At 37.2% G+C, this 23,863-nt stretch overlaps 1 protein-coding gene across 1 annotated transcript in view; it reads right to left on the reverse strand.

Annotated features, from left to right (window-relative positions):
* Positions 1-5,411: 5,411 nt before the first annotated feature.
* The window catches only part of LOC131686594 (transmembrane protein 120 homolog), a 294,184-nt gene continuing 275,732 nt past the window's right edge, over positions 5,412-23,863 (reverse strand). Inside the window, exons 5-7 of the mRNA XM_058970564.1 lie at positions 5,897-6,262; positions 5,682-5,831; positions 5,412-5,624 (exon numbers count right to left, since the gene is read on the reverse strand). Coding sequence (XP_058826547.1) covers positions 5,577-5,624; positions 5,682-5,831; positions 5,897-6,262 — 564 coding nt within the window. The 3' untranslated portion in view covers positions 5,412-5,576. The remainder of the gene's footprint in view (positions 5,625-5,681; positions 5,832-5,896; positions 6,263-23,863) is intronic.

A 23,863-nucleotide genomic window follows, 5' to 3' on the forward strand; every position in this document is an offset into this window, starting at 1 on the left:
AAATTTTTAAATTTTTAAATTTTTAAATTTTTAAATTTTTAAATTTTTAAATTTTTAAATTTTTAAATTTTTAAATTTTTAAATTTTTAAATTTTTAAATTTTTAAATTTTTAAATCTTTAAATTTTTAAATTTTTAAATTTTTAAATTTTTAAATTTTTAAATTTTTAAATTTTTAAATTTTTAAATTTTTAAATTTTTAAATTTTTAAATTTTTAAATTTTTAAATTTTTAAATTTTTAAATTTTTAAATTTTTAAATTTTTAAATTTTTAAATTTTTAAATTTTTAAATTTTTAAATTTTTAAATTTTTAAATTTTTAAATTTTTAAATTTTTAAATTTTTAAATTTTTAAATTTTTAAATTTTTAAATTTTTAAATTTTTAAATTTTTAAATTTTTAAATTTTTAAATTTTTAAATTTTTAAATTTTTAAATTTTTAAATTTTTAAATTTTTAAATTTTTAAATTTTTAAATTTTTAAATTTTTAAATTTTTAAATTTTTAAATTTTTAAATTTTTAAATTTTTAAATTTTTAAATTTTTAAATTTTTAAATTTTTAAATTTTTAAATTTTTAAATTTTTAAATTTTTAAATTTTTAAATTTTTAAATTTTTAAATTTTTAAATTTTTAAATTTTTAAATTTTTAAATTTTTAAATTTTTAAATTTTTAAATTTTTAAATTTTTAAATTTTTAAATTTTTAAATTTTTAAATTTTTAAAATTTTTAAATTTTTAAATTTTTAAATTTTTAAATTTTTAAATTTTTAAATTTTTAAATTTTTAAATTTTTAAATTTTTAAATTTTTAAATTTTTAAATTTTTAAATTTTTAAATTTTTAAATTTTTAAATTTTTAAATTTTTAAATTTTTAAATTTTCAAATTTTTAAATTTTTAAATTTTTAAATTTTCAAATTTTTAAATTTTTAAATTTTTAAATTTCTAAATTTTTAAATTTTTAAATTTTTAAATTTTTAAATTTTTAAATTTTTAAATTTTTAAATTTTTAAATTTCTAAATTTTTAAATTTTTAAATTTTTAAATTTTTAAATTTTTAAATTTTTAAATTTTTAAATTTTTAAATTTTTAAATTTTTAAATTTTTAAATTTTTAAATTTTTAAATTTTTAAATTTTTAAATTTTCAAATTTTTAAATTTTCAAATTTTTAAATTTTTAAATTTTTAAATTTTTAAATTTTTAAATTTTTAAATTTTTAAATTTTTAAATTTTTAAATTTTTAAATTTTTAAATTTTTAAATTTTTAAATTTTTAAATTTTTAAATTTTTAAATTTTTAAATTTTTAAATTTTTAAATTTTTAAATTTTTAAATTTTTAAATTTTTAAATTTTTAAATTTTTAAATTTTTAAATTTTTAAATTTTTAAATTTTTAAATTTTTAAATTTTTAAATTTTTAAATTTTTAAATTTTTAAATTTTTAAATTTTTAAATTTTTAAATTTTTAAATTTTTAAATTTTTAAATTTTTAAATTTTTAAATTTTTAAATTTTTAAATTTTTAAATTTTTAAATTTTTAAATTTTTAAATTTTTAAATTTTTAAATTTTTAAATTTTTAAATTTTTAAATTTTTAAATTTTTAAATTTTTAAATTTTTAAATTTTTAAATTTTTAAATTTTTAAATTTTTAAATTTTTAAATTTTTAAATTTTTAAATTTTTAAATTTTTAAATTTTTAAATTTTTAAATTTTTAAATTTTTAAATTTTTAAATTTTTAAATTTTTAAATTTTTAAATTTTTAAATTTTTAAATTTTTAAATTTTTAAATTTTTAAATTTTTAAATCTTTAAATTTTTAAATTTTTAAATTTTTAAATTTTTAAATCTTTAAATTTTTAAATTTTTAAATTTTTAAATTTTTAAATTTTTAAATTTTTAAATTTTTAAATTTTTAAATTTTTAAATTTTTAAATTTTTAAATTTTTAAATTTTTAAACGTTTAAATTTTTAAATTTTTAAATTTTTAAATTTTTAAATTTTTAAATTTTTAAATTTTTAAATTTTTAAATTTTTAAATTTTTAAATTTTTAAATTTTTAAATTTTTAAATTTTTAAATTTTTAAATTTTTAAATTTTTAAATTTTTAAATTTTTAAATTTTTGAATTTTTAAATTTTTAAATTTTTAAATTTTTGAATTTTTAAATTTTTAAATTTTTGAATTTTTAAATTTTTAAATTTTTAAATTTTTAAATTTTTAAATTTTTAAATTTTTAAATTTTTAAATTTTTAAATCTTTAAATTTTTAAATTTTTAAATTTTTAAATTTTTAAATTTTTTAATTTTTAAATTTTTAAATTTTTAAATTTTTAGCATGCTTCTATAGCCATTCTTTCAGTTTTCGAAGCTTTGGTCATTTCATGAAATGTTGGACATTGAATCGATTTTTCGGAGTTTTACAAACGAAAAATTGCGTATCAAACCGTGTTGCTCACATCAGTGCCATTAAAAATCAAACATTCCCAAGCACCCATCTTGATCATGCTGTATATCAACGCCGCAATTGCGAGTTCGGAAACCACGTAAGATCAGAAAACTATTAGCGACATCATCATCATTATCATCTCAATCATTGAAGCCACCGCAAGTTAAATCTCAAAAGGATTTTGATGCCCAGAAAACAGTTTTGACCATACCTTCGTTACAACCATAGGTGCATTCCGCGTAATTCCCATCACCAACTCTGGATATAGATTGGGATTGCTGTAATTTCCAGCATGCTGTCGGCTGAGAGCAAAAGTTCACTCCACCGGCTCCGTTGTCTTTGGAACAAGATTCGTTAGCGGCATCAACATCAACAGTCGTTTGCCAGAAACATGAGATTTAATTCCTTCGTTTAAACATGAGCAGTTCTTTGAATTTGTGAACCAAATAGCCCTCGCAAATAAACTGGTGATCCTCTAGTTTGCCCGGTTTATTCAAACATAGGGGCTGATTCCTAAAAAAATGAGCCGTTCTTTGAATTTGCATGCCAAATAACTTCGCAAGCAAGCTGTTGATCCAGTTGTTTGCCCAGTTTACTCAAACATAATGGGTTGATTCTTCTTACAAACATGAGTAGATCTCTGAATCTGTGTATCAAATAGCTCACGCAAGCAAACTGGTGATCGAATCGTTTTTCCGATTCACTCAAATTTAGGGGTTGATTCCTTCTTTCAAACATGAGCAGCTCTTTGAATCTGTGTGCCAAATAAGTTCGCAAGAAAACTGGTGATCCACTCGTTTTCCCAGTTTATTGAAACATATGAGTTGATTCCTTCTTTCAAACAAGAGCAGTTCTTTGAATCTATATACCAAGTAGTTCTCTGTTCTCACTAGCAAACTGTTGATCCACTCGTTTTCCCGGCTTAATCCAACTTGGGGTTTGGTTCCTTCTTTCAAACATATGTATGAATCTGTACTGAAATCGAAATGAATGCACTTTGTGACAAAAGCTTTTTTCGTACCATAAAAGCATTAACACTAACTCGAAACAACCTTTATGCCAAATGTCTTTCAAAGCATAGAACATGCATTGGTCTTTGGTCAAATAATCAACAAACATGGCCGACTTTCTCCGACGTTTTTCATACACTAGATCGTTTACTAAACTCATGCAAAGACCTAAAACTGGGCAAATGTCATTCGGGTAAATGGCTTTCGGTAAAAATGTGATAGAATCGCTCATATTGCCCCACAAGGAAAGAAAAGCATACAAATTTCATGTCTATGAAATTGGTTTTATAAATTTTTCATCAAAATTTATTACAATTAGGTATACTGCCGTTCTACGCCCAATTGTCCCATGTTGCAAAACTGGCAACTGAGAAAAACGCGATTGAAGATGAAAATTGTATTAGCCATCTGGAGGGATACGGTGTAACAAATAAAGCTTTATTGTCCAAAATTACGTTCATGGCAATCGTTTTCATTATAATCAGTCCAGTTTTTTATTATAGAGATTCAATTAACGTTAGTTTTTAAGAAAAATGTTAAGTGGGACTGTTATGCCGAGAAATCGAGCGGAAACCGGAAAGTTCTACGCATATCAGTCCCATAACGATCTTTGTAAATGATGCTCATAACTCATTTTTTTTACAAAAGTGTATGTCGTGAGTTTTTCTGTTACTCGGGAGATTTGTTGCTTTATAAAAATTGGACATAGGGTAAAGTACCTATTTTTACACTATTTAGAAGGGTACCTCACAAGATCATTAATTACTCTGCCTACACTCGATGGAGTGCATTAATTTGGCATTCACAACCTTGCTTCGTTCTTAAGAACCAATCTAATAACACAAATGGCCTAAAAACGATGAAATGCTAGTGTTTGATCGCAACTAAAGTTCCAATCGAGTGCTCCAATTGTCGCCTTACCATTTGATCCAATTTGTTGAACAAAGATAGCAAACGCTGCACTAACCAACGGCTTCAAATGGGTAGCGTGATAATAGAAACATTGCGAAAATAGGCTGTTATGCAAGCGACGATAGTTATGAAGAGCTTTACAGGATTGTTCTCACTGCTGTGATTAATATTGCCACTGCCATTTTTAATGATCCTGTATTTTTCCATCAATTTTTTCAGTGCCCGACATCTAGCGTAATGTACTTCTTAACTAAACGCTACGTAATTATTTTTTTATTGCGCACTTTTTTGGGATTTTTGTTAGTGGGACAATTATGCGTAGAATATCAACAATGGGACAAACAGACTTGGTATTTTTTCACGAAGTCTTCGAACAAACTTTATGATTTGGATGTTTTTTCTGAAAATATACATCAAAAAGTACTGTTTGGTTAAAAAAGTGAAAATGACCAAAAAGCAACATGGGACAATTATGCGTAGAACGGCAGTATAGGTTATAGGAAATTTTATCTTTTAATCTACTAAATCAATTTCTCATTTCGGTTAACTACGAGAGTTCCTACACTTCAGGAAGTAGGACGTAGGACTATGTTTATATTTGTATGGTGAATTTGCAAAGTGCACCCCCATGTGTGCAGTGAACTATATTATTTTATAAAAAAAATTGAATGTTTCAGCCACCCATGATGAGTGCGGTCGTTTTTGTTATGCTATGGTATGCTAATTTGCAAAGTGCACCTCCATACCGAAAACAAAGACGTAGTCCTACGTCAAAATAAAGACCATCTCTCGACAAACATATGATTACGGCCTAAAAGCCAACTGTCAAAATCCACTTTGAATGGAAATTCCGGACAAACCGTTACACCCCATTCACAGATGTTGGTAGTAAACGAAAGAGAAAAGTTTTCTCTTTCATAAACTGTTGTGAACTGTGTTCGACTAGTAACGGTTTGTCTGGAATTTCCATTCAAAGTAGATTTTGACAGTTGGCTTTTGGGCCGTAATCATATGTTTGTCGAGATCTAATCAATAAAACAACACGCTGTGGAGTAAATTCAATATTTGTATTTACTTAACTATTTGATTTGTCTAAACTAATCCTGATTTAGACATGCGTTTGAACTTATTGAGCCCGAGTCGAATTTACAGTTCGTGTAATCCGTTCACATCCCATAACTAATAATATTGTAATATGAATATGTTGGATATTATTTTTCTTTATCGCATTCATTGTTTGAACCGGATTGTTTTGTTGTCTGCAATCAAATTCAAATTTTATTATATTTGCTCTTGGTCATATGCTTTAACCATACCTTATTTTGCCGTGCTTTCATAGCCCAAGATAGACTCATCAATCGATATCTTTCCTTTATACGTCCTCGAAGTTTTTGTGGAATTACTAGCATCGTGGTAGTGGTGTTACCGATGAACAGTACAAGAAATAGTATACTAAGGACTGGAATCTAGAAAAGTGTTTAAATAAATATTATGATTAACATTTAATTATTTGTTTCCAATATCAAGTTACCTGCCAGGTTGCATCAATATGACGTGAAAGTTTGTACAATGTCCATGCGTTATATGCTTGAAAGATATACCCAATAAACAGGAATGGAATCAGGAAACTGAGTCCACGCCACATCCAAGAATGAAAGCCTTCAATGGTAATATCCATATTATGTCGCTCACCAAGAGCTTTTAATCTATAGAGCACTCCTTTTTGGTAACCAAACTGCAAGTACTGCACCAAACTAATATATACATTGAATAACATGAACTGCGTTCGGAAAAGCTGCCATGGTTCTCCTTGCGGCCAAACTAGCAAAACTCCTGCACTTGCTGTTGAGATGAAATGATGTAGTCTCCACCAACCTTTTATTCTTGATCCATTTACCTAAAATAAATATAAATGTACGCAATAAAACGCGGCGTTACTGTCATATTTGTTTTAAATTCGACTTGTCCCAAAACAGCACAATCATACAATGGATCAAAAGTATTCGCCTAGAAATAGGCTGGTTTGAAATGTGGCCTGCAGAAGTAAAGTAAACTAAGGGTCATATCGGAAAACTAATCAATCAATTCTTAATTATCATTGAAAATTGTTATTTGTTACTATTATTATTGTTATTTATCTTTGTCGAACAACTTTTTTTAAAAAGACAATAAAGGACCATTTATAAACTACGTAATGCTAATAAATGCAAAAATTGCTCAAATTTGACCCCCCCCCCCCTTTTTTAAGATTTCACCGGTTTTCGGGTGCCAATGATAATTTATGAACAAAGAGGTATAGATTAAAGGCCCTAGTATAAAGGTACGCAAAGAGCGTGCAGAAAGTAAAGCCGAAAAAAGTCTACCTATCGAGCAAAATTAGAATCCAACTTTGCTGTAGAGGTATCAGAGATGGATTCCAATTGTGCTCGATAGGTAGGCTTTTTTGACTTCACTCTTTGCGCAACTGTTCTCTATAGACTGTGGTATAGATAAGTATTGACCATGCTTATTAGATATTCTTACCTTTTTTGGCTTTGATTAAATTCAACGCTTTTTTGTGAAAAGGGCAACCCGAATAGAATTTTACAATAGCATTTACTCTACAAACAATCTTAAAACAATGAATATTATAGTTATTACTGTATCAACATTGTTCGTCACAGAGTTCTCGCAGAAGATTTACAATAAAATTTCATGTAACAATCAATTTAACTGATCAGCTAAAAACTGATATAGTAAATATACATTAAATTTTACTGTTTTCAAGAAAAGAATGTATGGAGAAAAATTGATTTTTTTTAATGTTAAGAAACATAACCACCCCCCTTTTTCACTGTAAAAGTCGAATTTACTTTGAAATTTACTATAGAAAAGTCAAAGTTTATTGTTTTTGTATTGTAGCAGAATACTAGAACTTACCGTAAATTATTGTTAAATTACTGTACTATCACAGTGAAAATCATGGTTTTATTACTGTACATTTCTATTTGAGAATAATTACAAATGTACACAAATGGCATTTTCTATACATATTATATTTATTACTGTATCAACATTGTTCGTTGCAGAGTTCTCGCAGTAGATTTACAAAAAAAATTTCATGTAACAATCAATTTAACTGTTAAGCAAAAAACTGATATAGTAAATATACATTAAATTTTAATGTTTTCAAGAAAAGAATGTATGAAGAAAAATTGGGTTTTTTAATGTTAAGATACATAACCTCCCCTTTTTTCACTGTAAAAGTCGAGTTTACTTTGAAATTTACTATAGAAAATGTAGCGATCACGTGTATCAGAAGTCAAAATAACTTCCAAATTCAGTAACCCAAGTTCCCTGTTGCAAATATGTGTTTACTTCTTCCATTCCGTAGGAAGAATAATGAACACTAGGCGGCTAAAACGTACTATCCGCTCGCGCACGCACGTTTTTCTCTTTCCCAAGTCAAGTCAAAGTTTATTGTTTTTGTATTGTAGCAGAATACTAGAACTTACCGTAAATTATTGTTAAATTACTGTACTATCACAGTGAAAATCATGGTTTTGTTACTGTACATTTCTATTCGGGAATAATTACAAATGAAACAAATGGCATTTTTATACATGCGAATGAAGGCTTTGAAACGCAACAAATTGGCCTAAACATTTGGATTCTACGAAATTGCTTTCTTGCAGCAAAAAATACAACGGGCGGAACTGTATTTTTGTATGTTTATTTGAAGTTTCGCCCTCCATGCAAACAACCAGGGCGATACTTTTTTTGCTACCAGTTTAGGGGCGAAACCGTCTTTTTCGTATTTTTGGCGATTATCAAGCTGATACCAGTTGTAAATCGCTAAATATAAATGATCGCTATTGAAAAAACTCGGATGAAATCAATGGCCTAAAACGGGAGTTGTAAAAAAACGTAAGGTGGGACCGAAAAGGCGATACTATCATTTAGTCGATTTATATAGTTGAAACAAAATGAAATTCAATAATTTTGAACACTTTATACAGTTTTGAGTTACGTCTATCTGCCAGAGCTTGTTGACGCAGTTTGTTGCTGCGTATTGAGATCCTTTTCCTTGGACAGTATGCGAAGTCTCTTTCAAGACAGTTCTGTTTTTTCCGTCAGTTTTTTTCTCTGTGTTGCATCAGCTTTATGTATTCATTTTTAGTGCAGTGTATCGTTACACTGTTATACAGAGTAACTTAGATTTACTATAAAATGTATCGAAACAATTTACGTGTTGTATGACACTACCCTGTCAAAAAAAAATGCGGACGAACATTGAGATATCTGACGTTTAAAATACGCACACCTAGATCTCGCATTTTTATACTACCGCCCTCCCCTTAAGCCCACAAGCGGTTTGTTTTCCTCCCAATTCGCAGTGCAAATGATTTGTTTTCCTCCCAATTTAAACGTCAAAACGACACAATACTAACACAGCGGGATAAGTCTATGGTCAGGCGATTTAAAAAGTTTGACGTTTGACTCAACTCGCCTGTGCTAATTGCCCCTAGGAACAAATGCAATTTGCGAATGCGATTTAAAGGCAATTTCAATACTTAGACAAATTTTCTGGCGGCTGAAATGGACTTGGTTGTTTTTTGCGTTTTTCAAACATGGCGGTTCATGTTTGGCTTAAGTTTAAAATTGTTTTTTTAAATAATTGGCGTGTTCCCGCTTTTATTTTGTTTGTTTAGTGCACTTAATTTAGCCAACGAATGTAGAAAATTGTGGAATCGTGTGTAAGTATAGTGGAACAAGATCTCTGAGTCTAAATGAAAGTCAGATTGTGGTAAGTTTTGGTGTGCAATACGAATTTCACCATCGATTCTTCCTATAGTCTGGTGGTGATTACCTAGTGTACCGATAAATTTATGAGTAGATAGTGAATCCGAACATAATTATTATTTTTAATTTTCATATCAGGCATTTAAGGGCGATTAAATGGCGCGTTCCCTGGGCGATTTAGGAGCGATTTAAGGGCGGGTAGAGCGGCAAAAAAATGAAGGCGGCAAATCGCCCAAATGTTGCATATAAAATAGCCCCCTAGTTGCCAGCAAATTGCTGGCAAATTGTAGGGCAATTAGCACATCCGCTAGCCAGCAACTTGCCCTTTTTGACTGGGTAACACAACGATATAATCTAGGCTTAAAACATCGACCGAATATAGAGCTGGTCTCAGTTAAAGTTTATACCTAAAACCATCTACACCTCTCTTTATAATTTGATCACCGAATAATCACATTTAATATCGTTTCCACCCTCTGCCCGTGTTTCCTCCATTTTGACATATATAAAAGTTGGCGTAAATATACATTAAATTTTACTGTTTTCAAGAAAAGAATGTATGGAGAAAAATTGATTTTTTTTAATGTTAAGAAACATAACCACCCCCCTTTTTCACTGTAAAAGTCGAGTTTACTTTGAAATTTACTATAGAAAAGTCAAAGTTTATTGTTTTTGTATTGTAGCAGAATACTAGAACTTACCGTAAATTATTGTTAAATAACTGTACTATCACAGTGAAAATCATGGTTTTGTTACTGTATTCGAGAATAATTACAAATGTACACAAATGGGATTTTCTATACATATTATAGTTATTACTGTATCAACATTGTTCGTTGCAGAGTTCTCGCAGTAGATTTACAAAAAAAATTTCATGTAACAATCAATTTAACTGTTAAGCAAAAAACTGATATAGTAAATATACATTAAATTTTAATGTTTTCAAGAAAAGAATGTATGAAGAAAAATTGGGTTTTTTAATGTTAAGATACATAACCTCCCCCCTTTTCACTGTAAAAGTCGAGTTTACTTTGAAATTTACTATAGAAAAGTCAAAGTTTATTGTTTTTGTATTGTAGCAGAATACTAGAACTTACCGTAAATTATTGTTAAATTACTGTACTATCACAGTGAAAATCATGGTTTTGTTACTGTACATTTCTATTCGGGAATAATTACAAATGTAAACAAATGGCATTTTCTATTTTAAGGGCGATTAAATGGCGCGTTCCCTGGGAGATTTAGGAGCGATTTAAGGGCGGGTAGAGCGGTAAAAAAATGAAGGCGGCAAATCGCCCAAATGTTGCATATAAAATAGCCCCCTAGTTGCCAGCAAATTGCTGGCAAATTGTAGGGCAATTAGCGCATCCGCTAGCCAGCAACTTGCCCTTTTTGACTGGGTAACACAACGATATAATCTAGGCTTAAAACATCGACCGAATATAGAGCTGGTCTCAGTTAAAGTTTATACCTAAAACCATCTACACCTCTCTTTATAATTTGATCACCGAATAATCACATTTAATATCGTTTCCACCCTCTGCCCGTGTTTCCTCCATTTTGACATATATAAAAGTTGGCGACGAGGAAAAGTGAAAGCAAAGATACCATTAAGAAGAAAGATACCCAACTTAATTTTTTTTCCATATATCCTATTGGAGACAGTTTTAGTATCCATCAGCACCATCTGTTGAGTTAAAATATCCCTCCCTGCTAAACATTTTGATTTTTATTTGATTAAAAAATATGTATCGTGTACAAGTTTATTTACAAGTTATTAGCTGTCAAATATTATCAGGGATGCCAGGTGCACAAATTAATCTGTGAAAATCACAGATGTTCAATATGCTGCACAGATTTTCACAGTTTTCTGTTTTAATGCACAAACTAACACAGATTTCTCAACTTTTTAACTTGTGCTCAATTTTTGCCTCATGCAAAAACGAAAAAAAAGATCGCGACTTCTTGTTTTGGGACAAACTTGTACGCTTTCCTTAACACAGATTTGCACAGACTTTTACACAGTCTGCACACAAATTTCACAAAATATTACCTGGCGTCCCTGAAGATTGTTGTTATATCGAAAAGGTTTTATTATTTAAAAAAATCAGAAAATATCTTTTCTCGAATTTCCGAAAAAGTATCAAACACTTCGATCGAAAAGGAATCGGCGAATTATGACGTTTCCTTTGTGCTGATGTTTTCATTTTACTTTTGTAATTTTCACTACGTGAACTTTTTGTCAAGGAAGAAAGTAATCGCTCAATATCACGCGTGTGTGAAACCATCTGCGGGCCGGTCACCGGATAGTGGTGAAAGTGAGCGGACAAATCCTCTCGTGCGTCGTGAATTCGAGGATTCTATACGGCAAACTCGTGTCAGACAAGATGGCGACATGCGTCACGAAGAAAAACCAGTGCCAATTATGCATGCGATAATTAGATAAAAGAACGCGAAAAAAGTGATTCCTTTCAAACTTACGCGCGTACGATTTTGTCTCCGGGCCGGTCGACGGACGCCGGTAGAATATTACACGGCGGTGAAAGTGAGCAGACAAATCCTCTCGTGCGTCGTAAATTCGAGGGTTTTCTTCGGCAAATTTGCGTTAGACAAGATGGCGACATGCGTCATGAAGAAAAATTAGTGGCAATTATAAGTACGATATATAGAGAAAAAACGCTCAGAAAAAAAGTGTTTCCTTATAAAATCGCAGGCGTGCGAAATTGTCTCCAGGCCGGCCGCCGGAAGGCGGTAAAGTATTACACGGGTTGCTATCAGAGTGTGCGTTATAAACAGCCTGAACGTAGCGAATGAGTCAGACTTGCTCAGTGGCCATAAAAATAGTAAATTCCGTTTCCTTTTTAACTCACGCGCGCGCGAATTTGTCTCCGGGTCGGTCGCCAGACGGCGGAAAATTTTTCTACGGGTTGCTACCAGAGCACGTTCAAACAGCTTAAACGTCGCGAACGAGCTAGGTTAGCTCAGCGGCCAAATAATTCACCATGGCTTCGAAACAACCCAGCGCCACGAATAGAATCAATCGGATCATAAGCAGTCGTAAAATTACATACGGAAGAACTACTAGGCAGAACAAGAAATCAACTTCCTCTCTTGAAGTGGTCCCCATTTCACCAAAGGCCAAGTCCACATCAATCGTTCTGGAACTGATCGAAACCAACAAGTACCACCCAAACCATCCATCCCACGTAGGCAAGATCCTCAAAGACGAAGGATTCACTGATTTTACAGAGATCACGAAGCTGGGAAAGTTCAGGTTCAAGATCGACACTGATGACGAAAAACAGCTGAGAACGCTGAAACTTAACCACGAAAATCTTCGCATATACGAGTACAAAAACAAAAACCAAACTATCATATTCGTCAAAGGAGTTCCGCTAAGCTTTGAAGAGGAAGAGATGATGGACAACATCGAAGCGGACTTCCCCGTGCTCAAGGTCCAACGAGTAAGGAGACGAGACGATAACAAGGAACTGGTGGACACATACAACATAAAAGTTACGGTTGAAGGACAACAAATACCCGACAGAGTAAAAATCTACGGCTGCAGTTTCAGGGCAGAATTGTATATATTCCCCATCAGACAGTGCAAGAACTGCTGGCGCTACGGTCACGGCGCCAAATACTGCACATCCCAAACACGCTGCGCTTCATGTGGGGGAAAACACAGCGAAACAATCTGCACCAAGAACACAAAATGCACAAATTGCAATCGAGGACACAAAGCGAACGATCCGGAATGTCCCGTAATGCAGAGACAAAAAAACATTCGCGCCACGATGAGGGAAAGGCAAATCCTTTTCAGCCAGGCAGAATCCTATTATCCCAGGGTGGAGAATCGATTTGACCTGCTGAGAGAAGAAGAAGCTGGAGGTACAGAACCCTTTCCAGCAATAGAACAGCGACATGCAACTAACAGAGCCCAACACAAAACTAGCGCTGGCAGCTCCACCAACCAACAAACGGAGAGCCAGGAACGAGACTTAGAAACCCCCAGATATTACACTGAAGCTGCCTCACCAATTCTCAGATTCAGAAATGTGTTAGATGCATCGATAATCCATTCAAAGCCACCGAATTTGAACGACTCATCTCCTGGCTGAGATGAGAATTCTTAGCGGAAGCGAGAGTCAAGCGATGGCTGGTAGCCCTAAACGACCTCCACAACAAAATTGTAGCGAGGATCCAAATAGCAAAGACAGAACTAGACAGAGACCAGCTGCTGATAGAGATCGGCCAGGACATCAAAGAGATACTGGACGAATATAGCCACCACCCACAAGAAGACGCAAGAACCAACATCAACCAGCAAAGTGGAGTGTAAAAAGCTTAAAATCCTGCAGCACAATATCCAGAGCCTCAGACCAACTGACACTCGCGAGGAGCTTGCCCACTTTCTTGGTGAGAACTCCATAAAAGTGGCCATGCTGCAGGAAATGTGGCTTAAAAAAGATGAACCATTCAAAATGGCGCACTACAGACTAGAATCAACAAGAAGAAACCAAGGCTACGGTGGAGTCGGTATACTCGTTCACCAGTCGCTAGACTACGAGAAACTTACTTTCGACGACATCCTACCGATAGAAGTCGTGGGGATAAAAATTATTAAAGGTTTTGACCCAATCTCGATGATATCTGTCTACGTCCCACCAGGACGTGATATTTGCGGCGAGGTAACCACAAAAATTAAAAATTTCTTCGAGCAAGCAGCAAACATTGAAGGTGAGATACTAATTGGCGGAGACTTCAATGGACATCATCAAACCTGGGATCCGCAATCACTCAACTGCCCCAAAGGAAACACAATCAACGCTGAGCTCGAAGCGTCTAAATTCATCCTACTAAACGATGGAACTGCCACCTGCATGTCAACAGTCAGCAATAACAACACAGCGATAGACCTCACCTTGGCCACAGCTGGCTTAGCAGTTAAAGCGACGTGGGAAGTACTCCCCCACGAATTCGGAAGTAACCACCTATCCATCATAACAGAGGTGGGTAGCGAAATCCCGTTGGTCAAAGGAAAATTGACCCGGATCAACAAAGCGAAAGCATCAGATGCGATCAACAAACTCAAGCCCCAGTATATACACAACCCCGCAGAAATGCAGAGTATATTCGACGAGAGCATACGAGTAGCAATTTTCGTTGTAAAAGACAAGAAGGCCAACTTCTTAAAGCGATGGTGGACGAACGAGATAGACGCAGCTTATAAATCGAAACGAACAATGCTGCGGGAGTACAACAGATCAAAAACCCAAACGAATCAGCTCAACTTTCAAAAAGCACGAGCAGTACTTAAAAGGCTCATCCGCAAAGCCAAGAGAACATACTGCGCAGAACTCGCAGAAGCTATAGATGAGACAACGCCCACTAAGCACTTGTGGAATATCATCAAAGGTCTGGACACAGCACTAACCCAGCCTGTTCTAAGGAAACCAGAGACAACGAATCAGGATACAGAAGACTTCATGGCACACTACTATGACCACAAACAGAAGTGGGTATGGAAACCAACGACAGAAACCCTCCCCGTCCTAAGAGGATACGAAATGGCCCTTTCAGTGGAGGAAATTTTAGGAGCACTCCAGAAAAGGAAGAAACATTCCGCCCCTGGTGAGGACGGAATGTCGTACGATATCCTCAAACAACTTAGATTGGACATGCAGATAAAAATGAGTGAAATGCTGAACGTGGTCTACGTCACCGAAGATATCCCAGAGAGATGGCGTATCTCACTCATAAAACCCATACCAAAGAACAAAGGCAACCCACTAAATCCCAGTTCATGCCGGCCCATCGCTCTCATGAACATCTGCCTCAAACTAATCAACTCGGTAATCAACGGAAGATTAAATGAGATAGCTGAGGTAATGAACCTACATCCCCATCTCTCATTCGGCTTTCGGAAAAACTGGTCCGCACAAAGTTGCGTAAACTTCGTCGTAAACAGGGTGAAGGACATCCAACAAGACGGTGGCCACCCGATTGTTGTCTTTTTGGATATGTCGCAGGCCTTCGACTCCGTAAACCTTCAAAAACTCTTGCTAAACCTTCAAAAACTACACATCTCGAACAAAATTATCTCATGGCTCCATACCTACCTAAGTCGCCGACATTTGGTTCTCAAAACACCAGAAGGAGACGCCCACAAAGAAGTCAGTGAAGGACTTCATCAAGGTTGTCCCCTCTCTCCCACCTTGTTCAACTTCTACACCCACGAACTACACGAAATCAAACTAGAAGGCTGCGAGTTGGTTCAATTTGCCGACGATTTTGCAGTGGTGATAACGGGTACAGACCCGGAAGATGCCGCCGAAAAAGCCAACAACTACCTCCCAATGCTCTGTGCCGGCCTCGACGACCTGGATCTTAAAATCAATGTGGCGAAATCCGCTGCAATAGCCTTTACAAGAAAAGACACCACAGGGGTAAGGATCAAAATTGGCTCGGAGAAGGTAGAATTGACCAATACCCACCGACACCTAGGATACATTGTCGACAGAACCCTCACACACCGCAAGCATATAGAAGACGTGAGAAGCAAAGCAGCAGGTAAACTAAATATTATTAAGCTGCTGGGAAAAAGGAACAGCAACGTCAACCCGAGCACCCTCATCAAGGTAGGGAATGCCTTGATACGTAGCAGACTAGAATACGGAGCGCAAATCTACGGAAGCGCAGCCAAAACAAATCTTCAAAAGCTCCAAACCGTCCATAACAGCTACCTCCGGAGCGCGATGCGCCTACTGAAGTCGACACCAATCCATGTCATGTTAGCCGAAACCGGTCAAACACCACTGGACACCAGACGAGAATGGCTTACGCTGAAGGAAATTTTGAAATGCACTTTCCACAACAACCAACTAAAACAATTTATCGATACAGCGATTCAAACAAACTCCGGGAATGGAACCTTTCTTACAGAAACCGCAACGAAATACAACTATATAATCTGCCAAATGCACCCAAAAGATGCAACAATGGCATTCACCAGCAGACGACAATTTTCCGATCGTGACATCACCACCTATATCAACGAAACTCAGTACGAAGGGCAGGAACCCAAAGCAGAGCATAGCCAAGAATTTTGGAAACAAAAATTCCTAGAAGCGAAAAATCGTTACCCGGACCACAAATACCTGTACACTGACGCCTCCAAAGCATTGAAAGGGACCGCTATAGCTGTTTACGATAGCACAGACCAGGAAATTATAACAGAAAAAATCAACCCTAACTTCACAATCACCAACGCAGAGCTTTTGGCAATCATGACAGCCATAGAAATTGTCAAAACAAAAAACTACAATAAATCGGTCATATTCACTGACTCTCGAGGAGCCTGCCAAACGATTTTGAACAACACGAAAACCACAGACAATTATATTGCATGGAACATACGTAAAACACTTAAGCAAGACAAATCGCACATAACACTGCAATGGATACCAAGCCACCAAGGAATCCGGGGAAATGAAAGGGCGGACCAAGAAGCAACTCGAGCAACTCAAGGTCCACAAACAAAGTTCAATTCCCTAACTCTCTCGGATGCCATCGGTCTTGCCAAAACTGACATCGCAGATGACTGGAAAAAAGCTTACCTCAAGTCCTCAGAAGAAAAGGGTATCTGGCATTTCAGCTTAATGAAAGAGCCGACCGGAAAAATCTGGTACCAAGGATTAGACCTCAACACGGAAGAAAAGATAATTCTTAGCCGAATCAGAACCGGACACACAAACACCAAGGAAAGGAGATATCGATGGGGACTCGAACCTGACGACACCTGTGACTGGTGCGAGGAAACCGAAGACCTCAGTCACCTCCTTTTCTACTGCCCGAAATACAACACCCAGAGATCGGAATTCACAGCCCTCGAATACTGTAAACCTCTAACCAAAATACTTCTTGAAAACAACGAACCTGAATTGAAGCAAATTGTCTCATTCCTGCACTCAAAAAAAAGTAAACGTTATGCCTATTGATTTTACACATAGATTTTTGCAATTAACGGAGGCATATAGACACTATTTGCTGGCACATAAACCTAATGTGTGTATTTACAAGAAATATTAATCTTACATTCACATTTCATAACTATTAGGCACATAAAACCCCATTCTATAACAATATGCACATATAACTTATGTGTGTGCATACATAGTTTATACAGTTGACACATAGAAGGTATGTGTGCGCGTGATAACAATAGCATTCCTTTTTCATATGAATTTTAAGCGGTTTGAGGCGAATAGATTTAACGTTTGGATTTTTTTCAGTGTGGAAATTTCAAATCTACACATTTAAACATCCAACTCCACATCGAAAAACAAACCGGAGACAACACCACAGCAACAGTGGCGAGATGGACCGTGATCGGTCTTAGCCGTCTAAGGACAACACAAAAAAAATATATTTTCTCTGGTGGATTTCAAAACCCTTTTCTCAGGTGGATTTCAGAAAAAACTCCAATATTGCGATGGGTGGTATTGGAAGTTTTGTTAAAGGTAGGTTTACTTTATTAATTTTCTTCCTTTGAAAACAAATGCATGCATTTGTTATAGCAAAAGTGGTTTATTTTCAGAATTAAAGGAATACACTTTTCTAATAATAAGTAATTTAAAACGTGTTAGATTAAAACACGAGGAAAAATAGCTTTCAATCTAAATATTAGAATTAAATTTATTATTTTTTTCTTTGTCAGTGATCGAAATATTGGTTGAAATGAAGGCGGATCACCGACCTGGCCCTCAATGACCGGCGGAGCATTCAGTGAACCACCACTTAATTGGGTTCATCTTGGCCGCACGCTCCATCAAATGCAAAAGTAGATGAAAACATTACCAGGAAACTTCACACCCTCTATTACAGCTCACTACTTCCTTCACTAGCATTTTCTAGTGCATGACCTTGGATTAACGAATATCACACCAGTGTAGTATCAGCTCTCTTGGTTCACATGACGCTTTCGAAAAAGACAATATCGTGCTACAAGTTGAGAGTCAGCATTAGTCCAATCAATTATTTGACAATTTTTAGAACAATTTCGAAATTCATCTGCCGATATTCACATTCGAGGTAACTGGCGAATCTCAATTTCTTCTCTATTGCCATGTGCCGCAGTGCCTTCCGACACCTCTCCCACCACCAGAGCTTGTGGTACGAAATTTGCAGCTGAAATGCACAATCGATTTTTTTTCCTTGGATGCTATTCGCTATAAGTCCCATTTGCACGATCTGTCAGTCTTCCGTAACCGGAACAGCTTGGCAATTGAAAGTCAAAGACCAGTTAACATGCGGTTGGATACGTATGGATACACACAACATCAACGACATGGAATGATTAGATGTGCGGAATGTATGAATATGTATGACGTTAATGCTCCGTTGACAAAAGCTGATGTATCGTGTGAAACGGACTTTAATGGTTTCGCTCGACAGAAACAACTAATTCGGAGATATGGTGATGCTCGTTTACTAGTAGATGTACTCGTTGGTTTTAAATCGGGGCGATGGTTGGTAAGTTTGGTACTTTTTGTGACTAACGTGCTACATGAGGCTATACCATGCAATGAGATTATCATCATAACGTTAGCTTAAACACAAATTGATTGTAGAAAGATGTTTTCTCATGTGTTCCTAACAGAGGGTAATTCTGACCGCAGTGTTATTATTATTCATATATACAGTATTTATTACACAAAAAATATTGCATACTTCAAGTTTAAGAAGGAAGATGATTAAAAATAATGTAAATAATATTTGACATAATCCTCTATACTTAGACAAATTAGAGTAACATTTAAAAAGATTCAAAGGTAAAATAGAAATGATAAATAAAAATAAAACTTGAACATTTAACTTGTAGTAGTGTTTATCTAATATTAAGTTTTTTTCTCTTGGTCATTACTTTTTTATTCTTTTAAAAGTTTCGTCTCTGTTTTTCAGCTATTCTAATGCTCGTGTTCATAGATTGTAGCTTTGCTTTCACTAGTATATTAAAATATTTATTTGCTACTAGCTTTGCACACTCCAAGCAAAGAACATCGTATACTAGTTGGTTAGATGATGTATCCGAATTTAATGGCCAGAATAAAATTGCTATCGACTTTATACCTTTTCAAATTCGTTAAAAATGAATCTTCTTCAATCACATCATTAGTGTCGGCGATAGATCGTTCAATGCATTCACGATGCTTTAATCTGGAGCATATCCAACCGGTTGTATAATAAATGCTGCTTGCTAGGTTAGGATCAATAATTTTAAGTCCTGAATCGTCATTACCATCTATTTCACCAATCGTAGTTTGCGGAGGTGCTTGCTGGATAAGTTTTACTTTGGCCATATGTGATGTGTTGACAAAATATTTACTTATATCAGCTTGCACGTTTCCTAATTTTTTCGGGGTGATTAGCTGGTTTACTACAATCGATTTATAGGCCGATGCAAACTTGGCACAGTCAGGATGATTATTATTAGCGTTTTTCCAACGAATGATGGAAAAAAATGCTCCAAACAGTCTTGGCTCAAGTTTCGGGTTCGCAGGAATGCGAACTTGAAAGTTTTACGCAACTCTTTCCAAAGAGCCTGCACAGCTGAAATGTACATTATCCATCCGTTCACGAAAAAAGGATTTTTAGACTGGGATGGCAGTTTGGGATAATCTGATTCCTGAAAATAGTAGTTTGGATAGTGCATCAAATAAAATAACTAACGAGTTTTTCCATACTGCGTGTATATCGAAGCAATCATTGTGAACAAAGCTTAGTGTTTCCAATCGTTTCCTTATGTCTGCCTAATATTCCCAGTGTGGTGAGGATTCATATAGCGGCTTTTTACATTTCTTATAAGAGAAATGTATAGAATTCGCTCAAACTTTCAAGCTTTTTTTCGAGGCCCGGAGGGACGAGTCTTATATACCAATCGACTCAGTTCGACGATTTGGGACAATGTCTGTGTGTGTGTGTGTATGTATGTAACGGACAAATTCTCATTCGTGTTTCTCAGCAATGGCTGAACCCATCTTATCCAAACCAATTTTAAATAAAAGAACTAAAAAAGAATGCAGTAAGAACGCTATTAATTTGTTTTTAATTCTGATGTTTAGTTTCCAAGATATTTTTTTTGCAATGGAGAAGACCTTTACGTCCTAGCCCAGTACACGTGCTATTGGTAGGGTCCAATCTACCACACGGGGTGCACTGGGGGCGTGTCGGGCTCGAATGGTGACGCTGCCATTAATACCGACTAAACTCCATTGGGCTCCGCCATCATTCCTCCCAGGAACTACCTCTCGGTATTACTTCTGGGGGGATGGCTGTACTAAATGTACTCATTCACTCTCACTCACGCGTTCATACGTCCTGTATGAGGCTTACTTGGGTGCTCCCTCAATCGCACTTTGATTCACTCTCAAACACTCCCACATGAGGCTGACTTTTGTGCTCACCTTTTTCGTTCCTTGCGAGGCTGACTTGTGTGCTCACCTTACTCATTCCTTGCTAGACTTACTTTTGTGCTCGCCCCACCCATACCATGTGAGGCTGACTTGGGTGCTCACCCTATCACCTGATTCACTCTCGATCGTGCCACTCTATTGTACCTCTGTCACTCCCCTGGCATCCCATGTGGGACATTTATCTTAGGCCCCACTTCTGACATACCATGCGAGGCTGACTTGTGTGCTCACCTTTTTCATTCCTTGCTAGGCTGACTTTTGTGCTAGCCTCTACCAGACCATGTGAGGCTGACTTTTGTGCTCACCCTTAACATGCCGTGTGAGACTGACTTGGATGCTCACCCTTTCACTCCTCTGCCACGCCATGAGGCATCGATAGCTAAGTCCCAACATACTACGCTACGACCCTCCCGTCTTGGCATGAGGCAGTCCACTTTTACGCCTATACACTCACTCTTCTGCCTTGCTTCGGGGTGGCTGGGTTTACCCCTTACGCGGTTGCCAGTCGCTGCGCCAAACCTGCCTCGGCATGAACAGACCATTTACTCCCTTTTTTGCGCTTGGCCTTTTTCGCTCCAGCTAACCAATCACTAGTTACCCGTGCCCGTCGTCTGTTGCTCGGTTCGCCAAATTACCTGTAGCCTACTGGCAATCTGGATGGTAGCAGCCAAAATTACGTTCAACTTCTCCACCGATTGACACATCCGCTGAATGAGGGTATCAGGGGTTGTGTCCCAGCCACAGACGTCAAGCATTGCGCTTCTTTCGACGTCGAACCGAGGACATACGAACAGTATGTGTTCGGCAGTTTTGTCTACACCTGGGCAGTCCGGGCAGACTGGGACCTCCGCGTGCCCGAACCTGTGGAGGTACTGTCGGAAACAGCCATGGCCTGACAGGAATTGTGTCAGGTGGAAGTGAACTTCCCCATGGGGTCTTCCCACCCAGCTCGATATGCTAGGTATCAGCCGGTGGGTCCACCTACCTTTCGAGGAGTTGTCCCACTCACGCTGCTACCTGGCGACCGAGGTCACCCTGGTGCGCTCGCGGGATCCCCTATTTCCACGTAGCTCGAAGCACTCCTCATCTTCCCGAATGACCAGCCCGATTGGCATCATGCTCGCTATCATGCAGGATGCATCGTGTAATACCGTGCGGTAGGCAGATATCACTCTGAGGCACATCACGCGGTAGGTGCTCTCCAGTTTCTGTAGGTAACTGGTTACCCTCAGTGCTCTTGACTATGACGGGCCGCCGTACCTGAGGATAGATACGGCAACGCCTGCCAGTAACCTACGTCTACTGGCGCACACCTTTGAGCTGTTGGACATCATTCTCGATAGAGCTGCAACAGCAGTCGACGCTCTCTTGCATGTATAGTCGACATGGCTGCCGAAGGTCAGCTTGTCGTCTATAATGACTCCGAGAGACTTCAGACTTCGCTGTGAAGTAATCGCGACTTCTCCCACATGGATAACTGCATGTTGTGCCGACTTGCGGTTGTTAACGATAACTACCTCCGTCTTATGATGAGCGAGCTCCAGGCCTCTCGCGCTCATCCATTCCTCCACCGTGTTGATCGCGTGTTCTGCGGTTAGTTCTACCTCAGGAATTGACTCCCCGTAGACCTCCAAGGTTAAGTCATCAGCAAAGCCGACGATCTTGACCCCAGGAGGGAACTTCAGTCTCAGAACCCCGTCATACATGAGGTTCCATAGCACCGGGCCTAGGATCGAGCCCTGCGGGACTCCGGCGGTAATCGGAACCCTTTTCTGACCGGCGTCGGTCTCGTATAGCAGTACGCGGTTTTGGAAGTAACTTTCCAGGATCCGGTACAGACCCATCGGTAGGCTAAGCCGGTGTAACGAGAGCGCGATGGCATCCCAGCTTGCGCTGTTGAATGCGTTCTTCACGTCAAGTGTCACTAACGCACAGTATCGAATGCCTCGCCTTTTTCGTTGGATCGCTAACTCGGCAGTATTTATCACTGAGTTGAGAGCGTCCACTGTGGACTTACCCTTCCGAAAGTCAAACTGGTTGCTTGACAGACCGTCCGTACCTTCTGCGTACGGGGTTAGCCTGTTGAGGATAATCCTCTCAAGCAATTTGCCAGTCGTGTCGATCAGACAGATTGGTCTGTACGCCGATGGGTCGCCTGACGGCTTCCCGGGCTTCGGCAACAGCACCAATTTCTGCCTTTTCCATCTGTCGGGGAAACGGCACTCGTCAAGGCATCTCTGCATAGCTAGCCTGAACATGTTCGGGTTCGCTATGATCGCTGCCTTGAGAGCGTTGTTTGGAACTCCATCCGGCCCTGGAGCTTTGTTCATTGCTAGGGATTTAGCCACTGCGAATTGTTCTTCATTCGTCACTGGAGCCACCATTTCGGCCGTGCCCGCACTGTCTCGTAGTGCAGGTGGCCAGGGGCTTGTGGCTCGAGACGGGAAGAGTACTTCGATAATCGTTGCCAACCGGTCCGGAGACCGTTCTGGGGGTGAGGAGCCCCCTTTGGTCTTGGCCATCACAATCCTGTAGGCGTCACCCCACGGATTCGCGTTGGCACTCTCACACAGGTTGTCGAAACACGCTCTCTTGCTGCTTTTAATGGCCTTGTTAAGGGCCAATTTCGCAGCTCGAAACAATTCACGGCGGTTCTCTCTTGCTTCCTCGGTGCGAGCTCTTTGCATCCTACATCTACGTCTCGGCACTCCACCAGTATACCGGGCATCTACCGTTTCTTGGCAGTGTTTTTCTCGGCATAGTGGCGTCGCACGCGCGTGATAGAACAGCTACCAGCGCATCCCCGCTTAGACTGTCGGTGTTGGCCTCCAGTCCCAGGGCCTCTCCTGGCGACTTCCTAGGGCGCTTCGCGTTTGACGCCGTCTTACGATTGCCCTTGCCCTTGCCTTTTCCCTTCGAGGGGAACTCGGCCGCCGCTTCGAGCGACGTGGCTGCTCCATAGAAGGTGAAGGCCACCGTCTGAGTGCCTGTATCGACCTTCTCTCTTCCCTCCCTCTTGGAGGCCACTGTCTGGGTTTCTCTGTCGGACTTCTCCCGACATTCCACCCTCTTGGCATAAGCCTGCTGCTTCTGTCTTGCGACACGAACAGTTTTCCGGAGCTCCAGGAGACTCTGTTTTAACTCCTTGCTTATGTTTTGCTTTGCGCTGGTGAACTCGATTATTGACTCGAGCTGCTCCACCACTTTGCGCATCGTGGATAGTGTCTCGTCCAGTGCGTTGG

Source organism: Topomyia yanbarensis, chromosome 1 (genome assembly GCF_030247195.1).
Source record: "Topomyia yanbarensis strain Yona2022 chromosome 1, ASM3024719v1, whole genome shotgun sequence".
NCBI lineage: Eukaryota > Metazoa > Arthropoda > Insecta > Diptera > Culicidae > Topomyia > Topomyia yanbarensis.